Raw genomic sequence first — 27,409 nt, 5'->3', positions numbered from 1 at the left:
TGGAGGCAAAAAAAAAGAAAAAAGGTTTTCAGATAATCTTATCAAGGTCCTGTGTGTGTTATTTGATTTTCCTTTGATGCTTATAATAGTCTGTTTTAATCTTTAGTTTTCAGCAATTCATAGTATGCCCATTTGAGTTTATTTTGCTTAGAACTCTTTAAACCTCTTGTATTTGGATGTTTAGTTTCTTCTCTTTATTAGGGAAGTGCTCAGCTATTATTTATTTAAGTAGGCTTTCTACATAGTTCTCTCTGGACCCCTATAAAGCAGATATTATTCCTCGATTGTGTCCTGTGAGACTCTTAAAAAGCTAAAAGTCAGGGCGGGAATAGATAACATAATGGTTATGCAAAGAGTCTCTAATATTTGAGGCTTCAAAGTCCCAGGTTCAGTCTCCCATACCACCATAAGTCAGAGCTGAGCAGTGCTTTGTAAAAAAAAAAAAAAAAAAAAAGCTAAAAATCACAAAAGAAAATGAGCATTTCATTCTCTTTTCAACTTGATGTAGCTTTTTTCCATACACAAGCCTCATACTTCTTTTTAATGTAAGATTTTGTTAGTGTTGAAAAAAAGTCTGTTTAAAAAAAATTATTTTATTTATAAAAAGGAAACTGACAGAACCATAGGATAAGAGGGGTACAACTCCACACAGTTCCCAACACTACCAGAACTCTGTATCTCATCCCCTCCCTTGATAGCTCTCCTATTCTTTAACCCTCTGGGAGTATGGACCCAAGGTCACTGTGGGATGCAGAAGGTGGAAGGTCTGGCTTCTGTAATTGCTTCCCCACTGAACATGGGCATTGACAGGTTGATCCATACTCCTAGCCTGTCTCTCTCTTTCCCTGGTGGGGTGGGTTATGGGGAATCGGAGCTCCAGGACACATTGGTGGAGTTGTCTGTCCAGGGAAGTCTGATCAGCATCATGCTAGCATCTGGAACCTGGTTGCTGAAAAGAGAGTTAACATATAAAGTCAATCAAATTGTTGAGTAATCTTGAATCTAAAGGCTGGAATAGTGCAAATGAAGAGTTGGGGGGTGTCTCTGTTTTGTAGATTGCTAGTAGGCATATTTTAATTATATTCCAAAGGGCCTGTGGATATACTAGGTTTTGGTGTTTTGTTTTTTTTCTTTTTCTTCGTCTTCTTCCCCCCCCCCCCCCGCCCCCGAGCCTGAAATCTGATATGCAGGTGGATCCTAGTTATTGTCTGGGGAGATGATGTCATGGCTGGAAAAAGGGACAGAAAGCTGGATCAGGGAAGAGAGTAGCTCCCAAATATGGGAAAGGGGTATAAATATTGTTGACTCTAAACCCCATAGATCTGATCTGGGGCCCATATTCAGCTTAGGAGCCCATGTGACCTCTGCATCCCTGTAAATCTGAGCTCACATTCTGTGGTTATGAGTAGGAACATTCCAAGCTGCCCCAATTTCAGGACCCATCTTCCTCAGGTGTAGCATAGAGTATGTTGTCCATCCTCCAAACATTCCCTACCATTGTTGTTCCAAGTTGAGGGCAAGGTCCTATGGGGGCCCACAGAAGGGTCTATTTTGTTGTTCCTGATAGAGTTGACTGGTAACAATGGAGAGAAGGATTTATTCAAGGTCTAGGCCCATCATGTCTGTGTGGGAATCTTAGGACTCCCCAAATAGGGGCTTAGCTGATGGGGTGACCTGATAGTGACTAAGGAGTCATCATTAAAGTATGCCAGTCTCTTGCCCTTGTTCAGCTTTTGCAGTCCTTGCTTTGATAAGGTGAGCTTTGGCGTGAATGAGGGAAGTGTAATAGGAGATAGGTGAGGAGGATATCTAAGTCTAAGCAGACAGTATTTCTTTATGGACTTTACACTGACTCACTGCAGACTATTGTGTACTTTTGCTTTCAGATATATATTTTGCCCTAATTTATGGATACATGTGACCATATGCCCTATCTCATGGGACCTGCTCTATATCTAAGTTTTGGGACTTTGTTAGGAAGTGAACCACCTGGAATAGAATTAGAGAATCCTATGAAAGGAAAGGTCTCACCCGAGTAATGAGGCTGAAAGGTTGACATTCCATGCCTGATGTCTCTGGACACAGTCTGACTGCTTTATGATTACTCTTCATATGTTCCTGCCAGCATGTTAAGAAGAGAAGTTAGGCTGTTAGACTCTTAAATTCTGTGACTTTTGGTAGTTGCTAGTGAAAAGGGGGAAATGTGCAAAGATGGATAAGCTGAGGTGAACATATTAAAAACAATTATCAACTGACTTAGGTAAGTTGTACTCATGGAAGCTGAGTAGTCATCTCATTTTGCACATCATTGTTTTATCCTTGTGTTCTCTCATCTGAGATGTAAGAGGCACCTTTGTCCTTAATCCACTAAATGCAGTGTACATCTCTCTTATCATGAAACCAGGAAAAGAGAGGAAGATTTGCAGATCTCTTGGATGCTAAGTATTTACGGACCACTTTGCAGATCTGGATCATATGGTAAGAATGCTACTACTGTATACTGTATTTTATTTCATTTGCCATGAGGATCATTGCTGGGACTTAGTACCCGCATGAGGAATTCACCACTCCTGGCAGCTATTTTTCCTTTTTTTTTTTTTTTTCCCTTATCCCTTTTCTTACTACTTGATATGATAGAGAGAATTGAGAAGTGGAGAGAGAAATAGAGACATCTGCAGCACTGCATCACACCTTGTGCAGGTGGCGATCAGGGGTTTGAACCCAGGTCATTGTGCATGGTAATGCTCAACCCCAAGAATGTTACAACTTTAAACACATATTTAAAATAAACAAACATATGGAAAAAGCACCCTTACATCAATCCACTTGGATAGTGGAGTGCAAAGCACAAAGTACACTCCAAAAGTCTCTTAGCTCTCTGCTAAAATTATTATAATCAGCCAACAAGCCAACCAACAAGTCAACCAAGCAAATGATTAACCAACCAATCAATGAACCAGATAAGTGACTACATTTTTTTATTAGCGATTTAGCATTGATTTACAAAATTATGAGATAGTAGGGGTGTAATTCCATAACATTCTCACCACCAGAGTTCTAATAAATGAACATATTTTAAAGGGAGAATAAATTGCCTTTAACTAGTTGTTAAGTTTCATATGAATTTACTTCCTAAACTTTTAAGGTTGTGGCCTCTTTCCTTGCCATGTGATAGAAATTGGTCATGTGCCACAGGGCCTTGAATCCCAATTCCATCAAGACTCACAGAGAGAAGAGGAAAAAAGGAAGGACACTTGGAAGTAGTAATAGGTGTAGGTGTGCAATAGAAAGGAAGAGAAAGTAGGACGATACGAAAAAAAGGGGGGACTGCGTGGTAGCTCACCTGGTCGAGCACACATGTTACAGTGTGCAGGGACCCACTCAAGTCCCTGGTCCCCACCTGCAAGGGGAAAGCTTCACAAGTGGTGAAGCAGGGCTGCAGGTGTCTCTCTGTCTCTCTCCCTTTCTGTCACCCCCTTCCCTCTCAATTTCTGGCTGTCTCTATCCAACAAATAAATAAAGATAATAATAAAAAAGTTTTAAAAAAAAGAAGGCAAATATATATAAATAATAGTCAAGTCATATCTGTGACCTTGGGAGAACTACTGTAGTTTCCAATGTAGGGAATATGGACACAGAACTCTGGGGGTGGATTATACTACTGTTATATTATAATTTTATTATCTTTTTATTTATTTATTTATTTATTAGACAGAGACATCCAAATTGAGAGGGAAGGGGATGATATAGAGGAAGAGAGACACTTGTAGCACTGCTGCACCACTCACAAAGCTTTCCCCCTACAGCTGGGGACCAGGGAGCTTGAACCTGGGTCCCTGTGCATTGTAATGTTTACGCTCAACCAGGTGTGCCACCACTGGGCCCCAGATTTTGCAAATAAATATCAAATTACTAATAAAAAAATTGGTCATGTGGTATCACCGATAATTAAATTCAAGGGAATAGACTCTGGTGGTCCTCTCTGTGCTTCCTTTGTTGCCATGACCCGGAATTTGTGAAGATTTTCTAAAAGGATATGAAAAGTGCTGGGTGTAAGGAGGAAACTGATGAGTTTGATCACACTGACTTAGGAGCAGAAACTCTAGGCAAGACAGATAGTATAAAGTACCTGAAGTTAAGTCACCAATTGCAAGAAGGCATTTCTTTGGTATGGAACGCAAGAGTGGCATATACAGACCCACAGAGAACTAGGCAAGAGATTTAAACAGACACTTTGGGAGTCGGGCGGTGGCACTGTGGGTTAAGTGCACATGGCGCAAAGCACAAGGACCGGCATAAGGATCCTGGTTTGAGCCCCCTGCTCCCCACCTGCAGGGGAGTCGCTTCACAAGCGGTGAAGCAGGTCTGCAGGTGTCTTTCTCTCCCCCTTTCTGTCTTCCCCTTCTTTCTCCATTTCTGTCTGTCTTATCCAACAACAATGATATCAATAACCATAACAATGTTAAACAACAAGGGTAACAAAAAGGGAAAATAAAATAAATATAAAAAATTTTAAATAAAAATAATAAACAGACACTTGAACAGAAATGTATATTAATGAATAAATGCAAACACACTTGATCTTCAAATCTCCAGGAAGATGCACATTACAGTCAAATGAGATACCATGAATGACACATGCACACCGTAGCTATGACTAAAGACTGGCTGGACCCAGTGTCGGGGAGGGTGTAAAGTCAAAGGGGCTTTCATAGGCTGGTGACTGAAGTGCAAATTAACACAGGACAGCCATGATGGGGAACTGTTTGGAAGCATCTACTACAGTTGCAAATATGCATCTGCAGGGCCAGGTGGTGGTGCACCTGCTTAAGCACATACATTACAGTGCATAAGGTCCTGGGTTCAAGCTCCCGGTTCCCAATTGCAGAGGGGGAGGTTCATGAATGGTGAAGCAGGGCTTCAGGTGTCTCTGTCTCTCTGTCTCTCTCCCTCTCTATCTCCTCCTCCCCTCTCAATTTCTCTCTGTCTCTAGACAATAAAAGTTATATTAAAAGTTTAAGAAAGGAAGTATGTGTATTCGATGACTCAGAATGTATGTATTTATCAAAAGACATTCACCTGAATGTTTGCAGTGCCAGTTCATCTGTAACATCCTCACTAGCTAGGACGCTGATGGGAAAAGATGGGAGAAGTTGTAACTGAAGCCACTGGGGCTTAAAACGAGGGTTTGTTTTTTTTTCTTTATTTTTTTGGGGGGTAGGGTAGGGTTGTTTTGTTCTTTGTGGACCAGGGGTCTCAATCATGGGTGATTTTTTTCCATTCAGTTTTGTTTTGTTTTTGTTTTCATTGAGATAGAGAGACAGTGAGAGCACTGCTTCACCACCTGTGAAGCTTCCCTCCTGTAGGTGGGGGCCAGGGGCTTGAACCCAGGTATGTGTGTATGGCAGTATGTCTGTGCTCTATCAGGTGCACCACTGCCTGGCCCCTCCCACATACTCTTACAGCTGTTTTTACAGTCACTTCTACAAAACTGAGCGGGACCCCAAGGTGGACTTTCTGGGATGACGATGTTGGACTTTATCCTTGACTTTGCTAGGTGGTCTTTCCTGTATACTGGTTTTACATTCCAACAAAAAGTGGGGATTAAAGAACAGACTAGAAAGGAGGGAGGAGGAGAGGTAGGCAGAAGAAGGAGAGAAAATACAAATCAAAAGCAAAACCCTAAGCTGGGAGGAGAGCTCACTAGTAGAGCATGTACCTAGCTGTTCACAGAGCTTGGATGGTCAAATCCTGACCCCTGGTACCACGTGGGAGGTGCTATGGCACCAGGGAAAGCTCAGGTGCTGTGGCATCTCTGTCTGAAGTAGCATGATAGAGTGGATCTCTGAGCCTGGGAGTGGTGACACTGTGCACGTGTGAGACCCCAGCAGCATTGCCAAAAACAAACAAACAAACGAGCAACACAGAACAGACCCAACTCCCTCCTGTGGCTTTGTAAGAAGCAGAATCCCAAAGCCCTCTCCTGATGATTCATTCAATGGGACACTAAGTAGGACACTGATGAGAAAAGACAGGAAGATGTAACTGAAGCCCACAGGACTTAAAACCAGGAGGGTCAGACCCTGGCTCAGGCAGGTGGATCCCTAGATCAGGCAGGTAGATCTCTGGATCAGGCAGGTAGATCCATCGGTCAGGCAGGTGGACCCAGTCCACTAAGAGGGTCCCTCAAGGAAGAGGTAGCTCTCCAGCTGAGATGAAGAATTTACAGAAGAGAGGATGAGATGGGTAACCAGAAAAAAAATCCCATGATGGGGAGGGGGAGGATGAGGGGAGAGAGGAGAGAGGATGGAGCCTGAAGGAGCCCAGAGGCTGGATCTGCAGCTCGCTGGATTGCCACTGGGCAGAGTGTGGGTCAGACCTGGGAAACTGACAGCAGGACTGTGGGGGGGTGATGGGGCTGAGTCCTGAGCCCCTGGATTTGTGCCCCTGGTCCACAGACCTCAGCACCTCCATCTGGGCCAGCTCTCTCCCTCTAGTAGCCTCCCACCCCAGCATGCCTGTCTACCTCTTGGTCTCACCTCCAGGTTGGGCATCTCCTTTGCCTACTACGGCGTCATCCTGGCCAGTGCTGAGCTGCTAGAGCGGGACCTGGTTTGTGGCTCTGGGTCCAAGTCCAAGCCTGAGACTCCAGCTGCAGTGGCCATGGGGGTGTCTGAGGAGAGCCAGAGCCCCTGCCACTGCCACATGTTCGCGCCCTCGGACTACAGGACCATGATCATCAGCACACTTGGCGAGATTGCATGTGAGCCTCCCTCGGTGCACTGGGATTCTCTGTTTGGAGCAGGGGACTTCACTGCCCAGAATTCAGAGGAAGATGACAGTGACCCACGTGGTGCCTGCCATCTGCCTGGAGAACTCAAAGTGTCTCCAAAATCAGAACGAGATGTCTCCAAGGCAGATTGATGAGAGAGAGAGAGAGAGAGGAAGAAGAAGAAAGAGGAGGAGGAAGAGAGAGGAAGATGAGGAGGAGGGGGAAGAGGGAGAGAAAGATGAGAGAAGAGGAGGAGGAAGAGGAAGAGAAGGAGGGAAAGGCAGAGGAGGAAGAGGAGGGAGAGAAGGAGGAGGAGAAAGAGGATGAGGAGGAAGAGGAGGAGGAGGGCTGCTCAGCATATGCAGTTTGAGGGCTGAACCTGGGATTCAGTCATGCATGTCTTGTGCTCTGTGGCTGAGCTGGCTCCTGGCTTCTGGATTAGTAAGAGCTTGTTTGTGCTGTATAAATTCTTCTTTTTTTTTTTCTTTTAAGTAATTGACTTTCTGCAGTGTGGGCCTCACATGTGTGATTCCACTGTTGCCAGACCAGTTTAAAATTTTGGGGGATGGTGGTGGTACACCTGGTTAAGAGCACATATTAACATGGGCAAGGATCCAGGTTCAGGCTCTGGTCCCCAGTTTCACTAGTGGTAAAGCAGGGCTGCAGGTCGGTCTCTCTTCCTCTCTCTCTCTCTCCCTCTCTCCCTTCTCTCAACTTCTCCTTGTTCTGTCAAATAAAATAAATAAAATAAACTTATTTTCAGATATAGGTGGCACACCTGGTAGACGGCACATGTTCGCATGCTCAAGGTCCAGGGTTTAGGCCTCCCATTCTCACCTGCAGGGAGGAAGCTTCACTGAGCAGTGAAACAGGGCTGCAGGTGTCTCCATGTCTTTCTCTTTCCCTCTATGGTCTCTCCGAAGCTCTCAATTCTCTCTGTCCTGTCAAATAATAAAGAAATAAAGAAAGAAAAAAATAATAAATAAAGAAATAATAAAGAAAAAATGATCACCACGAGTGGTGAATTCATTATGCAGGCCCTGAACCCTAGCAATAAAAGCAATAAAAGTCTTAGCAACAAAGGCCCTGGTGGCAATAAAAGAAAAAGAAATTTTTTTTAATGATGATAGTTAAGATACAGAGGGTTGGGGGCTGGGTGGTGGTGCACCTGGTTGAGCGCCCATGTTACAATGCACAAGGGCCTCAGGTTCAAGCCCCTTTTCCCTACCTGCAGGGGGAAGTTTCATGTATGGTGAAACAGTGTTGCAGGTGCCTTTTTGTCTCTCTCTCTCATCTCTCTTCCCCTTTTCTCTTCATTTCTCTCTGACTCATTCAAAACATAGAGAGAGGCAGACCTACTTCACCACTTGGGAAGCTTTCCCCCTGCAGGTGGGGACCTTGATAGCATATGCACTTAAGCAGGTGCACCACTGCCATCTCTCTCTATCTATCTATCTATCTATCTATCTATCTATCTATCTATCTATCTCTCCCCCGACAGAGAGGAAAAGAATGAAGCAGAACACAGCACTGAAGCTTCCTTCAATGTGATGGGAGATAAGATTGAACCTGGATCTTGCACATGGACCCTGTCCAAGGGAACTACCTCACCAGCCCTGTCACTTGTGTTTCAGTGAACCCCTTGAATATCCTGGGCATCAATTTCCTGGGCCGGCGGCTGAGCCTCTCTATCACCATGGGATGCACGGCTCTGTTCTTCCTCCTCCTCAACATCTGCACGTCTAGGTTTGAGACAGTCTTGGGTAGCTGGGAGGAAGCGGTTTGGGTTGGTGGGATAGCTCACCTGGGAAGGTGCCACTTCATCATGTGTGTGACCTAGGTTCAAGCTTGGTTCCCACCACACTTTTGTTGTCTTTCCCTATCTCCCTATGTCTCTCTCTCTCTCTGAAAACATCAGCCCAGAATGACAAAGCCCTCAACAAATAAAATAATTTAAACATTTAAATAAGAACAGAAATGGCCTCTTCTGACTCATGGCCCACAGGACAATGGCTGTTTGTCTCAAAGAGTCTTTCTGTCTCTCACTGAGCAGGACCCTGATTGGCCAACACATGATGGGGTGTGTGGGGAGAGGCATTCTGGGGTTCCCCACTTGACCCAGCAAAGGATTTCTGATCTTTACACAGAGCTTCCTAGGGGATGGGGACTGTGGTTTTTACCAAATTATTTGCACTGTTGGTTGTCAAGGTAGCTGAGGAGCTGAGCGATGGTGCACCTGACTGAACACACATGCTACCATGTGCAAGGTGCTGGGTTCAAGCCCATGGTCCTCACCTGCAGGGGACGGGGCGTTTCATGAGTAGTGACGCAGGTCTGTAGGTGTCTGTCTCTCTCTCCCTTTCTATCCCCTTCTCTATTTTCCCTATCTCTCTCTCTTTAATCAAATAAAAAAATTTTTTGAATTATTTGAAAAAAAAAAAGAAAGAAAGCTGAGTGATACAGAGAACAGAATTCTAGTCCAGTGGAAGCTCACTTTTCTTGTCGTTTGTGACTGGGGATCAGTCACAGTGATGGCATCCGTCAGTTATTCTGTCAGCTGTCTGTACTTTCTGGGGCTGGGGACTGTGGCAGGAGATGTGTTGTTCTGGGGTCGGGGGAGGTTGAAGAAGGCAGGTTGGAAGGTTCCAGATTACTTGCTCTAAGCTCCCATGATGAGGCTGGCTAAGGAGCAGCCCTTCCCTAGAGACGTGGTTTTCTGGAGATGGAGGTGGGGTGGGGGAGAAGAGATGTGAGTCTCTGTGCAGCCCTTTCTGGGGACCATGGAAGACCCTCATCTCCACATGGCCTTGGGTGATGTCCCTCACTTCCTGTCCCCCAGCGCCGGTCTGATTGGCTTCCTGTTCATGCTTCGGGCCCTGGTGGCCGCCAACTTCAACACCATCTACATCTACACAGCAGAGGTGAGTTGAAGGAAATGCAGGTGTGACATCTGGGGTCAAAGTGAGTCTGTCTGTAGGTCATGATCCCTGCTCTGAGGTCCCTGGTTCACTCCCCTGCACTGCATCTACCTGAGTGGTGCTCTGGCTTCTCTCTTTCTCCATCTCTGTCTCTGTCTGTCTTGTGGGAAAGTCTGTCTCTCCTACATGATGAATAAAATGAATCTTTAAAAGTAAAATAAGGGAGTCTGGCGGTAGCGCAGTGGATTAAGCGCATGTGGCGAGAAGCGCAAGGACCTGCGCAAGGATCCCAGTTTGAGCCCCCCGCTCCCCACCAAAGCGCAGGGACTGGCGTAAGGATCCCAGTTAGAGCCGCCAGATCCTCACCTGCAGGGGAGTCGCTTCACAGGCGGTGAAGCAGGTCTGCAGGTGTCGTCTGTCTTTCCTCCTCTCTGTCTTCCCCTCCTCTCTCCATTTCTCTCTGTCCTATCTAACAATGATGACATCAACAACAATAATAATAACTACAACAATAATAAAAACAAGGGCAATAAAACATATTAACATTTAAAATATATGGGCCGGGAAAGACTCACTTGGACAGCCCTGCTTTGCCATGGGTGTGACCCAAGTTCAAGCCCAGCCCCCACTGCACTGAAGGAAGCTTTGGTGCTGTGGTCTCTTTCTCTGCCTTTCTGCTTTTTTTGTATCTGCTTATAAAAGGCTGAGGAGGAGAGAAGAAAGAGGAGGGGGAAAGAGGAGATAGAAAAAAGAAGAGGAGGAGGAAGCAGAGGAGGAGGAAGAAAAGGAGAAGACATTTTGGAGATGGATTTTCCTGACTCTGAGTTGAGTGACAGCTATTTTTTGAGGGGAGAGAGAGAGAGAACATAAACATCTCCCTTTCTCCATGACCATCAGGCATATTAAGAACAATTCACTGCCTAGCACCATGCTTCCAGAAAGATCTGGTCATTGTAAGTGGTTATTAAAACTATTAAAATGGAAAAAATGGAAAAACTTCCTGTGTCTCTTTTTGGAATCAGAGTCTATATTGGATTTTCTTTTTCATTATTATTATTTATTATCTGTGTGATCTCACCACTCTGGGCCACATTTTTCTATGGAGAGATAGAGTGTTGCAGGTGTCTCTCCTCCTCTCCCTGTCTCTCTCCATCTTTATCAGAAACACTGGAAACATTATATGACCACTGGGAGTGGTAAAGCCGCTGTGCAGGCACCGAGCCCCAATGATAACTCTGGTGGAAAATAAAAATCAGAGTTGTGGGTTTGAGGGAAAGAAGTCTTCTGCTCTACAACCTAGAGATCTCTGTAACATCCAGTGTTTACTATTCGTACCAGCGCTGCCCTGGGAGGGGAGAGCAGAGAAGAGACAGCCCTGTATTAATGGAAGCATTTTCTCTCTCCCCTCCAGGTCTACCCCACCACCATGCGGGCTCTGGGCATGGGGACCAGCGGCTCCCTGTGCCGCATTGGGGCCATGGTGGCACCGTTTATATCCCAGGTACCTTCCAGAACTCTCTGCAGGGAGGATGTGTCTCAGGAAGAGGGGGGAGAGAGGGACCTAGTTCCTGCAGGTTCAGAGTCCAGAGGAGCATTTCTGGTTTTCTCTCTCTCTTTTTTTTTTTGAACTGTTATTTACCTTCCTGATGCCTGATGAACTTGGGCGTGGTTCTGATCGGCCAGTGGTATGTGTACATTGCTTGAGAGCTTTGGGTTTCACTTACACTTTTTTTTGGGGGGGTGGGTGAAAAATACAAAGGAAGTGGGTAACGTGGGCTGGGGAAATGGTATAATGGCTCTGCCACAGACTTTCATGCCTGAGGCTCTGAGGAGCTGCTTGTAAAGCTTCTCCCTTGCAGGGAGGGACTGGGGACTTGAACCCAGTTCTATGTGCACAGTAATATATGCACTCCACTAGGTGTGCCACCACCTGACACTTGGTAGGAATGGTTTGGAACTCGTGGCTGCGGTTACAGGAGCTTGGAATAGAAGTGGCCACCACGGCAGGTTGTAAACACATGCTTTAGTGGGGGCATCATCTGGTCACAGTGTAGGCTGCCCAGGTCTTTTGGTTTCTGGCCCATTGCCGGACTTGGCTTCTGTATATGGTTCTACAGACTCTTGATTGGGGAAATTGTGACCTATTATTTTTGGAGGGAGAAGAAAAAAAAAAAAAGAAACCCAGAAAATTGGGACTACTAACTTGTTGGGTCGATTACATAACTTAATGAGGTTCATAACTCCGGTTCTGTTTGTATGAGAAGTGGAATCATTCACTGCTTTGGAAGGCGGCAAGTATCACACATAGGATGGCTCTCAAATTGTGACTCTTAGTAGAACCTAAGTGGTGCCAGTAGGATTAGGCTGTGTCTGGGGTCTGTAAGTCTATCCACTGTGTCATTGCACAGAACTTACCTGTAAAGGAAGGAGGTTGGGTTTGATCAGAAAGCTTCTAGTGTTCTGGGAGGTGGCTCAGTGGATAAAGCACTGGACTCTCAAGCATGAGGTCCTAAGTTCAATCCCCAGCAGCACAAATACTGGTTGTTTCTCTATCCTATCTTTCTCATGAGTAAATAAGTTATTTAAAAAAAGAAAAGGAAAAAAAGAAAGCTTCTAGGTATCTCTAAAATAGAATATTCTGTAGCCCAGGAGGTGACACAGTGGACAAAGGCTTGGACTTTGAGGCATGAGATCCTGGGTTCAATCCCTGACATTTCATGTGTCAGAGTAATGCTGTGATTCTCATTTTTCCTCTTTGCTCTTCTGAATAAAAGTCATTTATTATTTTAAAAAATATGCAGTGGAGGCTGGGCGGTAGTGCAGTGGTCTAAGCACACATGGCACAAATCGCCAAGGACTGACCTAAGGATCCAGGTTTGAGTCACTGGCTACCAACCTGTGTGTGTGTGGGGTTGCTTCACAAGCAGTGAAGCAGGTCTGCAGGTGTCTTTCTCTCCACCTCTCTGTCTTCCCTTCCTCTCTCAATTTCTCTCTGTCCTGTCCAACCATAACAATAACAACAAAGGCAACAAAATAAAAAAATGGCCTCCAGGAGCAGTGGATATATATATATATATATATATATATATATATATATATATATATAGACTCTGGAGGGCTTTGCCCTTCCTTTATTACTTCTGGTAGCCATCTTGGTGTGATTAGCTGATATTTACCAAGTACTGGGCTTTTTAGCTTAACTTTGGCCACTGTCCTTTGGTAACTGACATAACATGGGTTGTCTGAATGAGCTAGTGTGAGGGTGAGAAGATTCAGGTCAAAGGCTATATCTATTAATAGATTGGCAGAAATTCTTCTTTTTTTTTTGTTTTGCCTCTAGGGTTATTGCTGGGGCTCAGTGCTGGCACTATGGAACCCATCACTCCTGGCAGCCATTTTTTCCTTTTTGTAAAATTTGTATTTTATTTGAGGACAGAGAGAAATTGAGAAGGGAGAGAAAGACAGGCACGTTCAGATCTGATTTTCCACCCATGAAGCGTCCCCACCACAGGTGGGGAGCGGAGGCTTGAATCCAGTTAACCTTGCACTTAACTGAGTGAGCTCAACTGCCCCACCCCCCATAAATTTCCTCTTAGGGTGGAGACAGCTGCCAGAGATTTGCTTATGACACATGAAACACTGAACAAAGATATGCCCTTTTTTTGGGAGGGGGGGTTGACCAAGGTATGACATCTTTTCCCAAAAAAACCTTTTCTTAAGAAAATAATTTTTTATTATCTTTATTCATTGTATAGAACAGCCAGAAATTGGGGGGATAGAGGGAGAGAGATGGGGAGACATCTGCAGCTTTGCTTCACCACTCATGAAACAGTCCCCCTGCAAGTGGGGGCCAGGGGCTTGAACCTGGGTCTTTGCGCACTGTAATGTGTGTGCTTAACCAGGTGTGCCACCACCCAGTCCCCCAGAAAACCTTTCTATCAGAATCCAAGGAGGGGAGTAGATGCTTGTCTGAGGGGATGTTGCATGAGTAAAGTGAAGTTAAGCAATTTGATGTGTGTCAAAGAAGAGAGGGGTCTCCCATGTTTCCCGGAGCCTGGTTTGCTCTGGAGATGTCAGAGCATGAGGTAGAAGTCCAAGCTGGCTGAGTCACGTAACCGTCGGCTCACAAAACGTCACACAGGCCCTTCGTCCAAGTCCTTGCTGAAGTGACTCCCCATTTCCTTGTGCCTTGCAGGTCCTTATGAGTGCATCACTCCTGGGTGCCCTGTGTCTTTTCTCTTCTGTTTGTGTCATCTGTGCCATTTCTGCCTTTACTCTCCCCATTGAGACCAAAGGACGGGCCCTACAGGTGAGTGATGCATGAACCTCACAAGTATTCTTCTCTTGACCACAAACAAATACTTTGCCAAGTGAGGCCAAGGGACAAGCCAGAGTGAGCTAACACACTGCACTGTTCCAGCATAAACTCCTAAGGTATATAGTTTTCCTGCACAGAACTGACACCTGAGACTAAAGGGACCAATTCAACCACTTCAAATCTCTGCTCCCAGGGGCCAGGTGGTGACACACTTGGTTGAGTGCATGTTACAATGCACAAGGTTTGAGCCCCCCATCACCACCTGTAGGGGGGAAGCTTCACGAGTGGTAAAGCAGAGCTGCACCCTCACTATCACCCCTTCCCTCTGGATGTCTGGCTGTCTCTAGCCAATAAATAAAGGTAACAACAATAATAAAAAAAATCTCTGCTTCCCCTCAGAGCTGTAGCTTGAACAGGGACTAGGTGATTATTAGGTGAGGGTCTCGGAATTCTATGCTCCCCAGAATTCTATCTGGATGGAAGCCTCACTGTGGATCTAAAGGTGTTTACCATTGTGTCTCAGGGCCCTTCTGTGCTGGCCCATCCACCTGTCCCCCTGGTTCTGAGTAACAGCAGAGTCGGGGATTCAGTGCTGACTGGTGACTGACTACTTATAGAAGATGCTGACACAAAGCACATAAAAATGCCCCCCCCCATTAACATAAGGTGAGCTGCAGAGAGGAAAGGGATACAAGATGGCCTCGTCTGCTGTCCTCCTGCCTTGAACACAGAGCTTGTTGCTGGGATGCACGTCTGTGTGTGTGTCTGTGTGCACACAGCAAAGAGCTGGGGTTACGGATCTCAGCTGCCATCCCTAAAAGGGGCTGTGGGGTCACGTTTCTGTGGTTCAGTGTCACTTGTCTCCTCTCCTGGGCCATGGTTCAGACATGTTTTCTTTTGTCCTGCAGGAGATATAGGGAAAGCAGAGGGGGAACCGGATTTACACCCGTCTCTCTGTTTTTCCTTACGTTCCAAAATGTGCTGCTGCTGCTCCACTTTTTCTCCTGGTTTGTTTGCTTCTTCAACACAGATTAGATAACCTGTTATGTAACCATGAATTTAGGGCTTTGTTTATGCTCTTTACTCAGAAAGGTGACCCATTTACTGAATGCTTAGTCAACAGTCCAAATGAGATGAGTCATATGATTCCTTTCAGTCTTACTGAATAAAAGGACTAGATCATACTCTACACATAAATGAGGAAGCCAAGGCCACCAAAAGTTGAAAGATTTGTACAAAGGAACATGCAAACCTGGAGTGGGACTGACGTTCAAAACAGACAGCAAAACTACCTTATTCTAAATCTTAAAATGCGATTCATATAAATGGAAACCTGACCAACTACTGTCTACTGTGCTCCATGCATTGACAATTCAAGTCACACTCTCTTCTGCTGTGTGGGACACAGCCTCATGGTGGAATTATTTTGCATGTCTACTTGCATATCCTTTCCTTACAGCATGGAGATTCAGTAGATACAATTGTATAGACACATAGCCTTGACAGCTCTACTTCTATGGGCATATATTTGTAGATGCATGCCTCACTGTGCTGTAAAACAACATGTGAAACTATCTAGTTACTAACTATCTAGACACAAAGCTTTTAGAAATGTGTAAGGACAGTGGTCTGGGAGGTGGCACAGCAGATAAAGCATTGGGTTCTCAAGTGTGAGGTCCTGAGTTTGGTCCCCAGCAGCATATGTACCACAGTGATGTCTGGCTCTTTCTCTCTCTCTCTCCTGTCTTTCTCATTAATAAATAAAATCTTTAAAAAAAATGTGTAAGGACAGGCCAGATACTCTCATTTCCAACAACAAAGGTTACCTCCCAATGCTTTGGATGAACAAATCAATAGTCTTAGCTGTAATTCTGCTTTCAAATGATTCTAATAAACTCATCCATTGATTTTTGCTTTCTAGTTTGGTAAACTGAAAAAGCAATAAACCTCTTCAAAGGCAATATATTTTTTTCTACCCATATCTGTATTATATGAGAAATAACTCAATTATAGGGCTCTATCAGTGCACTTTCAAGAATAGAAAAATAGGACTTGGAGACGTTACAAGTTTAATAAAACAATTTGCCGCTAGTTTCTTATGCCAGGCAGCTTAATCTGAAAAGTTTTTGAAAAGTTAAATATACACTGAATTACTAAATCACTTCTTTTCCCCCCCCCCCACAGCAAGTTAAATGAAGACCTGCAACCCTGTATATACCAGAGAACTGTGGCACATTTTTTATAAGTCTGCTTATTTCTGTATGCTTCTTTCTGGCAAACAAGAAATTGATTCCCCACCCCCCACCTCCATAAGAAACATGAAGGATCAGAGAAATAGCATAGTAGCAGCACACCACACTCACATGCTTGAGGACCTAGAGGGCCCAGGTTCAATCCTCAGCCACTTCCACATGCCAGAACACAGCAGTGCTCTGGTCTCTCTCTGAAGGAAATAAACCCTTAAAGCAATACCACAAGAATGAAGTGAGTTAATTACATGTTGACTTCTTCTTTGGGTGGCAATACATAGCCTATAAAATATAACTATGTTAAGTCTGGAGAGGTTTACAAGGGGGGGAGGGGAGTTTTCTTTTGACATTAAATCTGTTAAACATTATAATCAATCTGAAAGAAAAGCATGTCTACTTGATCAACTCCCATGAGATTTGCAACTCATTTAAAGTAGAATAGTCAGTAAATTCACAATTGAAATGGTTGTTTTAAGTGTAACCTACACAGAAAACTGCTTATTCATAAAATTTATATAACTTAGTATGAGTCTTGTAATAAACTCACTATAACATGTTCTTCCTACTCTGATTTCATTTATTTTATGGGAGAAGTCTGATTCCTATGTGAGAAAAATGAGTAATGTCTTTACTCCAGAGTGCAATTATTGTTCCTTTCTGAGCGTCACTGTATATATGACATCACACCTATGGAAAGAAAATACCCAAGATTTTCACATTTCTATTTAGTCTTTCATTGCTCTTCAGGCTTGTTGGGGATACATCTGAAAATAGGGACGCAAAGGTTGCCTCAGTTATACCTTTCACATCCACTGTGCAGTGGAAAAGAACTCTGCTGTGGAGACTAGGGAGACAGCAGAATGGTTCTGCGAAAGACTTTCATGCCCCCGGTTCTGAAGTTTCAAGTTCTACCCCTACACCACCGTAAGTCAGAGCTGAGCAGTGCTATGGAATAAACAAATAAGCACATAAATACATAATAAATGCAGCTGCAAGCATGATTAAGTGTTCCTACGTTAACAAGCCATGTGTATGAGGGGCTATAGCCCTACTTCAAATGGCTTAGTATCTGCAATTTTTAGATTTTTATGAACTATATATGGCCTCTGTCACTTAAATTCTACTGGGGTGTTAATGGTTTCCAGTAAAGTCTTTAGCATATAGACACAACCTCTCACTTCTCCTTGACTGGAATCTAGGAGACACACTAGGACCCCCAGAACCCCGATGTCCCTTGATCCTGTTCCTCTCTTTCCTAGAGTCCTTTGCTTTGGTGCAATATGCTTGTTACATATATGTATGTAGTGTGTAAACATATATGAATGTTCTTAACCCTCAGGCTACAAAAACAAACAAACAAGCCCCAAACAGGCTGTAGGTTGAAGTTAGCTATAGTTTTCTTAAAATTTCTAGACCCAGGAGGGAACTGCTTCTGCTCTTGGTGTAACACTAGGAAATTGAAACTTAACTTCCCTGTACCTGCAAATGCTCTGCCTCACAGAAGTGCAGCCTTCCCAGCCACACAACCCAACTTTGGTCCAGTTCTAGGGGGGCTGGCTGGCTCATAAAGACTTGAGTCCATAGCATAATTTCTGGGAGACTTGGGGAAGTAATGACAAGAAAGTTGACAGTTTGAAACAGCATGGGTATGGGTAGGAAGCAGATGGACTACTTAGAGTAAAAGCAGCAAAACTGGTGAGGCAAAGGTGAAGTGCTTAGAAATTATCATTCCACCTAAATAATTCTGATCCATCCTCTCAGTGGGAGGGAAACAATAAGGATCTGAGTCTGACAAACATGCTGAGAGCAGAGGAGGCAGTGGTGACAGGTAAGTCCATACCACCATTTCTGATGAAACCTTTTTTTCTTGCCTATTTTTAATTTTTATTTATAAAAAGAAAACACTGACAAAAACCATAGGGTAAGAGGGGTACAACTCCACATAATTCCCATCACCAGAACTCCCTATCCCATCCCCTCCCCTGATAGCTTTCCTTTTCTTTATCCCCCTGGGAGTATAGACCCAAGGTCATTGTGGGGTGCAGAAGGTGGAAGGTCTGGCTTCTGTAATTGCTTCCCCGCTGAACATGGGCACTGGCAGGTCGATCCATACTCCCAGCCTGCCTCTCTCATTCCCTAGTGGGGCAGGGATCTGGAGAAGCAGGGCTTCAGAACACATTGGTGGGGTCTGTACAGGGAAGTCAGGCTGGCATCATGGTAGCATCTGGAACCTGGTGGCTGAAAAAAGACTTATCATATAAAGCCAAACAAAGAACAGAACAGAAAGGGAAACTCAAAGCAAGATCTGACTGAGCTTGGAGAAGGACATCAAAGTAAAAATCTCTGTGTGGAGGGTGAGAGTAGATGTTCAGCTTCACTGGTGAAGGGGGCTAGGGGGGAAGGGGAGACTAGGACACAGTCCTTTGGTGATGGGAAGGGTGTTGATGTACACTCCTATTAACTTGCAGTCTCGTCAATCACTAATTAATATGAGGGGGAAAACTGATTGAGTATCTCAAATCTTTGAATGCACAGACCATAGGCTTCAATCTAAGCATTTAAGACTTCAAACTTGTAATCAGACTAAATTTTAACAGTGGTCTCAAATTGCTAATGCATTTCTAATAATGCCTTGTTCTTTGAATATCATCTCCAAAAAGCTTAAATCAGAGCGAACAGAAGCAGCCAGTGGTGTTACTTTATAAGACACAGCTATATATAATGTCAAAGGACATAAATTATGGTGATGTCGTATATGATACAGCAAATCCTAACTGGAATTTTCAAAGTTAACCCAATTGCCAAATAATTTGATTATAGCAATAACTATTGCCTTCTTTTAAAAATTATTTTCCTTTTTGTTGCCCTTGTTTTTTCATCATTGTTGTGGTTATTATTATTGTTGTTATTGATGTCGTTGTTGTTGGATAGGACAGAGAAATGGAGAAAGGAGGGGAAGAACGAGAGGGGGAAAGAAACCTGCAGACCTGTTTCGCCACTTGTGAAGTGACCCTACAGGTGGGGAGCCGGGGGCTCAAGCTGGGATCCTTATATTGGTCCTTGAGTTTCAAGCCATGTACCCTTAGCCCGCTGCACTACCACCTGGCTCCCTCTATTGCCTTCTTAAACCCTAAGACAGGAGGAACTTCCCACTTCCTCTATCAAGTCCATTATCTCCCCCAGTCCTGGAACCTCTAGGGTGGGGCTCACTTTCCTGCATGCTTCTCTCAATTCATACCAAATGATACTGCATTTGCCGAGCCCAACCTAATCAATGCAATGAGTACCACCTTGGCATGCTTCCCTTTGCACTGTGTCCAGAAATGTCAGACATATTGGAATGTCAACCCCTCAGCCTCATTACTCAGGTGAGACCTTTCCTTTCTCATAGGATTCTCTAATTCCACTTCAGGTGGTTCACTTCCTAACAAAGCCCCCAAACCTATATATAGACCAGGTCCCATGAGATAGAGCACAGGTTCACATGTATCCATAAATTAGGGCAAAATATATACCCGAAAGCAAAAGTACACAATAGTTTGCAGTGAGTCAATAAATGAAGTAAGTAAAAAGACTTAAAGACACCATAAAGTTCCTAATGAAAATAGTTTCTACTAAGACCTAGATACCCTCCTCACCTACTTCCTATTACATTTTCCTCAGTCACTCCAAACCTAACCTTATCAAAGTAAGGCCTACAATAGCTGAATAAGAGCCAGAGACTGGCATACTTTGGTGATGACTCTTTAGTCACTATCAGGCCACCCTATTATCTGGGGCACTAGTTGGGGAGTCCTGAGATTCCCACACAGACATGATGGGCCTAGACTGTAAACAGATCCCTCTCTCCATTGTCACTGGTCATCTCCATCAGTAACACCACAATTGACCCCTTTGTGGACCCCCATAGGATCTAGCCCTCAATGTGGATCAACAACAGTAGAGAATGTTCCATCCTCCGAAGGGAGGCTGGATAACTGAGGAAGATGGGTCCTGAAATAGAGGTAGCTTGGAATGTTCCTACTCATGACCATAGAATGTGAACTCAAGACTTACAGGGATGCAGATTTTACATAGGCTCCAGTGCTGAACATGGGCTCTAGATCAAATCGATGGGGTTTATAGCCAACAATATTTATACACCTTTCCCATATTAGGGAGCTACTCTCTTCCCTGATCCAGCTTTCAGGTCCTTTTTCCAGCCATGACATCATCTCCCCAGATAGTAACTTGGATCCACCTGCATAGATGTCAGGCTCAGGATAAAACTAGTATAGTCATGGGCCCTTTGGGATATAACTAAAATAGGCCTACCAGCTATCTTCAAAGTGGAGACTCCCACATCCCCATCTTTTAAGTTCATGATTAGTCAACAATTTGCTTGGCTTTATATGTCAACTCTGATGAAGCTTAGAAGGATGGTCAAAAGTGATCCAAATTAGGATGGGGCGAGTGTTCTTTCTAGGTGTTGAAGGATTTGTTCCCACTCATGGAGCCGTATCAGAAAACCAGAACTTCAAAACCATACCTGTACATGCCCTGCTGAAACAGAAATACAGTATTCCAGCCAGTCATGCCCCAAATGCCAAGCTAAATCTGTTTTAGGGATACTTGTTCTGTCTCTTATACACCCACCTCATTTTGCAGTTCTCTGAACTCTTAGGAATAGTTAACTGCTAACATCATGAAATTTATTAAATAAAGTCTTTGCATCACTTAAAACTTTTTTTTTTCTTCCACCAGTGTTATAGCTGGGGCTCAGTGCTTGCACCACAAGTATAAATACAGTGCTCCCAGTGGCCATTATTATTATTATTTTATTTCTATTTTTACAGAGTAGAACAGAGAAACTGAGGAGAGATACCTGCAGACCTACTTCAGCACTTGTTAAGTATCCCCCCTGAAGGTGGGGAGAGGGAGCTCAAACCTGGGTCCTTGCACATGCTAATATATGGAGCCCTTCTCCTAAAACCACTTTCAAAAAGTTTGCTGGGCCATCTTATTCTAGTATTAGAAAATTTTAGGCCAAACTAAGAAAGAAAAGCTTTGATAGGAAGATAGCTTGGGGCACAATTTCCTATCTCCCCCCAAATGTGTGTGCATGTCTGTGTTGGATTTTTTCTACACCATTTCTCAGTAAATCCCTAAAATAAGGGCATCTGAAAAACTACATCATCAAACATGACTTCTGGTGACTTGAGCCTTCTGTTCCTTCCTGCTTACTGCTTTTCTCTGGGGACACACCATTCTTGAGGTCAGCACATTCCCATCCCAATTGATCCACCCCATCTCTCTGAAACAACACAACTGTATTCCAGTCAACCATGATGGAAAGCTTGTGGAGTGTTTTCTGGCTCACTTGTCCTGGGGTCAAAAGCACTAGGGGATACGGGTAAAGAATTCATGCTCATATGGTAGGCGAAGTGAAAATAATTTTCGACCACCTAAAAATGTAGAAAACAGAATTTTGATAATTTGTAACTTCTTAGATTTTTTTTTTAAAAAAGACCTTCCTCTGAAGAAGTCAACTCAGGAGCTATGCAAAAATAAATGCATGAGTGAAGTCCTGAGAAGGGGGATGAAATTGGCTCATTTAAGAAGCAAGAAGAAAGCTGCTTCCACTTCCATCAAAATATTCAATAGTGCATTTTGTTTTTATCAGAGCACTGTTCAGCTCTGGCTTAGTGGTGGTGTGGGGGATTGAACCTAGGACTTTGGCAATAGTGAGTTTTAAGATAGTCATTTCTTGCAAATAAAGACTACAATGAGGTACCACTTCACTCCTGTGAGAATGTCATACATCAGAAAAAGTAGCAGCAACAAATGCTGGAGAGGTTGGGGGTCAGAGGAACCCTCCTGCACTGCTGGTGGGAATGTAAATTGGTCCAACCCCTGTGGAGAAGTCTGCAGAACTTTCAAAAGGCTAGAAATGGATCAACCCTATGACCCTGTAATCCCTCTCCTGGGGGTATATCCTAAGGAACCAACATACCCATCCAAAAAGATCTGTGTACACCCATGTTCACAGCAGGACAATTTGTAATAGCCAAAACCTGGAAGCAACCAAGGTGTTCAACAGATGTGTGGCTGAGCAAGTTGTGGTCTATAAACCCAATGGAATACTACTCAGCTATTAAAAAAGGTGATTTCACTATTTTTAGACCATCTTGGATGGAGACTGAAGAAATGATTTAAGAAATTAAGATAAGTCAGAGACAGAAGGATGAGTATGGGATGATCTCACTCTCAGGCAGAAGTTGAAAAACAAGGTCAGAAGAGAAAACACTAAGCAGAACCTGGGCTGGAGTGGGTGTATTGCACCAAAGGAAAAAGACTCTGGGGTGGTGGGAAGAGTACAGGTCCTCGAACATGATGGCAGAGGACCTAGTGGGGTTGTATTGTTATGTGGAAAACTGAGAAATGTTATGCATGTACAAACTATTGTATTTACTGTCGACTGTAAAACATTAATCCCCCAATAAAGAAAAAAAAAAAACAGTTGTCATTTCTGAAAATCATAACTCTCTAGATACTAAGTTTGTTAGGCTAGGTAAACTTCAAAGAGGTTTGTAAACCTACCCATTCTATCTTCTTCCTCCTTCTCCAACAGGCTCTGAATAGACTTTCTAGGCCATCTTTGGTTCTCCTGCTCTTTTGAGGATGGGAATCAGACACTGAAAATGCTTTTTACCTTCTTCCATATGACATATATTAGTTTTCCTATTATGTGTGGACTAGTAGAACATTTCTCTCTCTTTCTAGGGGAATACTCAAAGGTAATGAAGACTCCCATTGAATTTTTCCAGTACAAATTCCCTTTTGTGGTAAAATATTCACAGTAAAAATCCCAAAGTTTTTATTATGATGACCAAAGCACCAGTTAGTCCTAAAGATGCAAACAAACTGTAGATGCAGAACTACTATGCCAGTGCCCTTCACAACAGGCAAACGGAGAAAGAAAACCTAGGATTGCCTACCACTGTCCTCACTAGCAAACGGGAACCACCACCAATGTGAATTAGGATGGTAGATTCAAACCCACAGTGGATCAATGCATGTTTATAGAAAGACATCAGTTGGAAGTCGGGCGGTAGTGCAGTGGGTTAAGCGCACATGGCGCAAAGCGCAAGGACCAGCATAAGGACCCCAGTTCGAGCCCCTGGCTCCCCACCTGCAGGGGAGTCGCTTCACAAGCAGTGAAGCAGGTCTGCAGGTGTCTATCTTTCTCTTCCCCTGTCTTTCCCTCCTCTCTCCATCTCTCTGTCCTATCCAACAATGACAACAATAGTAACTACAACAATAAAACAAGGGCAACAAAAGGGAATAAATATTAAAAAAAAAGACATCAGTTATTAATTTACACAAGGCTATACAAAAATACAAAATATCTACATGGTTATTTAAGTGGAAGTTCTCTTTCAATAAGAAATTAGACTGTTGAACTAATGGTCATATCCCTACGAATTTACTGGCCAATCAAATGATGTGATTTCTTTCATAACAGATACAGATAACCAGAAAGTGATCAGTTTGTATCTAAAAACCTTTTGTCCACATGAAGCAATTTGCTATTGAGATTCACACTGATTTGTGGATTGGGCCTTAAGAGAAAGGAGTTCCTCTTTTGGTCATTTAACTAGTCTCTCCATAGACATCAAATTTTGAATAAGTGTTTCTAACAGTGCAGAAATTCTGAAACACAAATTTCTTGACTGTGGAGTGAACCCCTGAAAGCATTCCATTGCAAATAAACATACTGCAGTGTGGTTGTGGTAAAAGAATAGGAAACCTTGGGCAGGGTAGACAGTATAATCGTTATGTAAAAAGACTCATAATCTGAGGTTCTGAAATCTCAGGTTCAGTTTCCCAGCACCACTATAAGCCAAAGCTGAACAGAGCTCTCTTAAAAAAAAAAAAGTGAAAGATAGAATAGGGAACCTTATCTTTAGCTCAGAAAACAAAACAAAACAAAACACACCCAAACTTCCTTCTTCTAGTACATTCTAATTTCCTATCCCTCCCATCAGATAACATAAGGCAATTTAAAACACGAAATTACTGCCTGCGGTGCCAGGTGCCTTGACCCCCCGTGGAGCTTGACAAGGTCAACTGCCACAGCCATGAAGATGACAGACTTCAAGGAAGCTGCATCCCTGGGAATGGGCTAGGACGCTGCAAAGGGAATCTATGATGGAATGTTTTGATGATTCTGATGATTGAGCTAGCTGTAGTAGCTTAGGAACCTGGTAACTTTCCAGAAGCATCCCCTATACATGATAAATCCCCTAAGACTAGAAGATGGCACTCCCCACACAAACATACTAGGCGTGCACTCATAAGACTCATGCTCCAAAATTCCGAGCCAAAAGAATTTGCAGGACAAACAATAAAGTCACTAATAAGCCAGCTGATTATACAAATGTCAAGGGAAAAACAAATTAACTAAAAGAAAAAAGTGCTACATATACAGTACAGAGCAGGAAATATGATTCTAGGCAAAACCACAAACCCTGATGCTTATCTTTTGCTTTCGTTTCGTACCAATGTCTATGTAACTGTGAAACTGTATAAAAGTAGAAGTTCTAATCAAGTAAAATTGAGTTAAGAGAGATAATCATACTTGAGAGTGTGTAGATAAAACTAAAAGAATGTTACAGTAACGTGAAAGTAAAAAGAAAACTGCCACGCCCCCCTCAACTCCAGAACGACGGGTCTGACAGGGAAAACTCTTTTCAAGGAAGAAGAATTCTGGGAGTGGGTCTTGGCATCCTGAGCAGATCTAAATTGGAAACTCTGATTATTGTTTTCATTATGTACATGGTAATGATGCCGTGTAATCGGGGATGAACAGCCCCTGTTCCGATTAGATACAGATGAACAGGAAATGAGGTGGACGAAGTTATGGGTCATCAAATACATAAAGTTTTAGGAAAATTCTTAATAATCACTCACCTCCTCTTATGAAATATGTTAAAACTCTACTATAAAATACTATCTGCTAAGCCTATTACTCAGAAATGCATCACCCCATGAAGTACGACATTTCTGTGTAAAACTGCAAGGCCATCTAATCAAGAAATGAGCTTTACTTTCTGTTCCAGATATTGTTTATGTAAGACTGAAAGATACATAAACTCTCACCGGCTGAATAAAAACTGAGCTCAGATTCCCCCTCCAGCAGAGTGTGGTGTGTTCTGTTCTCCCTGCGCCGACTCCTGACCCACCAGGTGGTCGCCTTCGGAGTTCCCTGATCCTTCCTGTCTTCCGCTGGAGCGGTCCGTCGCAACTGCCTTGCCAGACTCTGATCTCCACATATACTTAGAATTTTAGGATCTTAGTGCTAGGGAATGCTTTCGATGAGTTTCATCCACAGGCCCTGGCCACAGGTGTGTTCATGTGGTCACATCCAGCAGGTTCTTGCAGTGACAACAGTGGACTCTTGGTTCCAAGTCCAGAGGAAAAATCTCGGACTTTTAAAACTTGAGGTGAAGGTTGCTTCAAACAATAAACATTGGGAAGGATGTCCCTAAGTGATAATGGGGTTCACTCAGCGAGGTTGTCTTATAGCTTACTTCTAGAACTGAAGGAGGATCAAGCTGGGATCCACTTGGACAAAGAGACACTAAGTAATACAGTCACACAACTTTAAAGACTATTAGGAAAATGCTACTTGGAGAGAACGCTTACTTTTAATACAGTAATCTGTTACGTACTATTAAAGAAAAGGTGCTTCTCAACTGTCTTTCTTTCAGCAGAAAGTAGCAAAGGTAAAACAGAAAAATACTATTTTAAAAGATTAGTATGGCACTGACTATCATGGTTAAACTTCTTACTTGGAATTTCGGCCCAGGTACACTTAGAAAACTATATATCTTTTCCCATTTAAGTGCTGCTTCCCTTTATCATCCTTTCCAAAAGCATCTGAGTAGTTGTGCTTTAACTTAGGAGTCAAATGTGGAAGAATAAACAGCCAGAAGAGCAGCAGTCCCAGCTACCAATGAACTTATTAGCAAAAGCTCCACGGCTGGTGTTCTGAAAATAAGACTGAAGAAAAGACTGGCTACATATTCAACTTGACAGTAAACATTACTATGCAATATGTATTTGGAGAAGTGATTAAGTCAGAATACAAATGACACTATGGAAGGCTAGGTAATTACAGAGAGGGAAGCTATTATAGCTAATAAGTTATTTTCTTATATTTAATACCTAGCGTTGCTCCAAAACCCAGTGAATCAGTCAAGAGTATTATCAAATAAAACATGTGGATAAAAGCACTTAAGTCACAGGAGATGATACCATCCAAAGAATAACATTCTTTCAAGTCAACCCTATTTTAATTCTGACAGACTGAGAAAATTTTCCTTAGCCAATTAGTGTTTTATAAATAAAGGTTAGATTTGGCATACTAAAGACATTCACATATAAATATTTTGTGAAATGTTAGATCAGTAAATGGCATAGCATTTTTCTTCTGTCTTAATCTGGTTTCCTTATTTGATGCTGAACAACAATGAAAAGTGGCAAATAAAAGCCTAGATTATATGCTTGCTCTCAGAAGGTAGGCCTTTTTATATGTCTACCAGGAGAATGAAAATAGAATTGAGTTAAATCATGTTGAAGATATCGTGTGAAGTTCTGATTCTGAAAAATAAAAAAGTGGATGCTCCGGGAAAGATTAAGCTTCTACTAGAATTCCCTCCAATTCTTGCCCTCTAGTCCCATAACACATTTAATTCCAAAGTTTGAAGACAGATGAGAACCACAAAAGCTAATCCTCTCCAGGGGAACTTACATATGTAATGCCCAATAGGGTTTATGTTGAGTGATCATCACATTAAATATGGAGCACACTACTATGTTTCCAATTTTTTTGGTAGTCTCACTATGAGTCATATTACAAAAACCAGATTTTGTTATTAAAGGATAATCTGTACAGTTAACACAAAAACAAAGAAAAAAAACCCCAACCAACCAAACCAAGAAACCACATATAGGCACACAGCAAAACCAACATGTGTACCTTACTTCCTCAAGGGAAGAAGATACAGAGATGCAATGGCCTTGTTAACCGTCTATACCAAACACCATTATAGATAAGAAAACAAATGAAAAAAATCAAACAAACAAACAAACAAACAAACTCCAAACC

At 43.1% G+C, this 27,409-nt stretch overlaps 1 protein-coding gene across 1 annotated transcript in view; it reads left to right on the top strand.

Moving 5' to 3' along the window:
* The window catches only part of SVOPL (SVOP like), a 70,734-nt gene extending 54,429 nt beyond the window's left edge, over positions 1-16,305 (top strand). Inside the window, exons 10-16 of the mRNA XM_060196653.1 lie at positions 2,405-2,478; positions 6,546-6,763; positions 8,407-8,518; positions 9,612-9,693; positions 11,102-11,191; positions 13,886-13,999; positions 16,193-16,305. Coding sequence (XP_060052636.1) covers positions 2,405-2,478; positions 6,546-6,763; positions 8,407-8,518; positions 9,612-9,693; positions 11,102-11,191; positions 13,886-13,999; positions 16,193-16,204 — 702 coding nt within the window. The 3' untranslated portion in view covers positions 16,205-16,305. The remainder of the gene's footprint in view (positions 1-2,404; positions 2,479-6,545; positions 6,764-8,406; positions 8,519-9,611; positions 9,694-11,101; positions 11,192-13,885; positions 14,000-16,192) is intronic.
* Positions 16,306-27,409: the final 11,104 nt, after the last annotated feature.

This window comes from Erinaceus europaeus, chromosome 8, assembly GCF_950295315.1.
Source record: "Erinaceus europaeus chromosome 8, mEriEur2.1, whole genome shotgun sequence".
NCBI lineage: Eukaryota > Metazoa > Chordata > Mammalia > Eulipotyphla > Erinaceidae > Erinaceus > Erinaceus europaeus.
The sequence above is the reverse complement of the archived record's forward strand: the minus strand, read 5'-3'. Positions and strand labels throughout refer to the sequence as shown.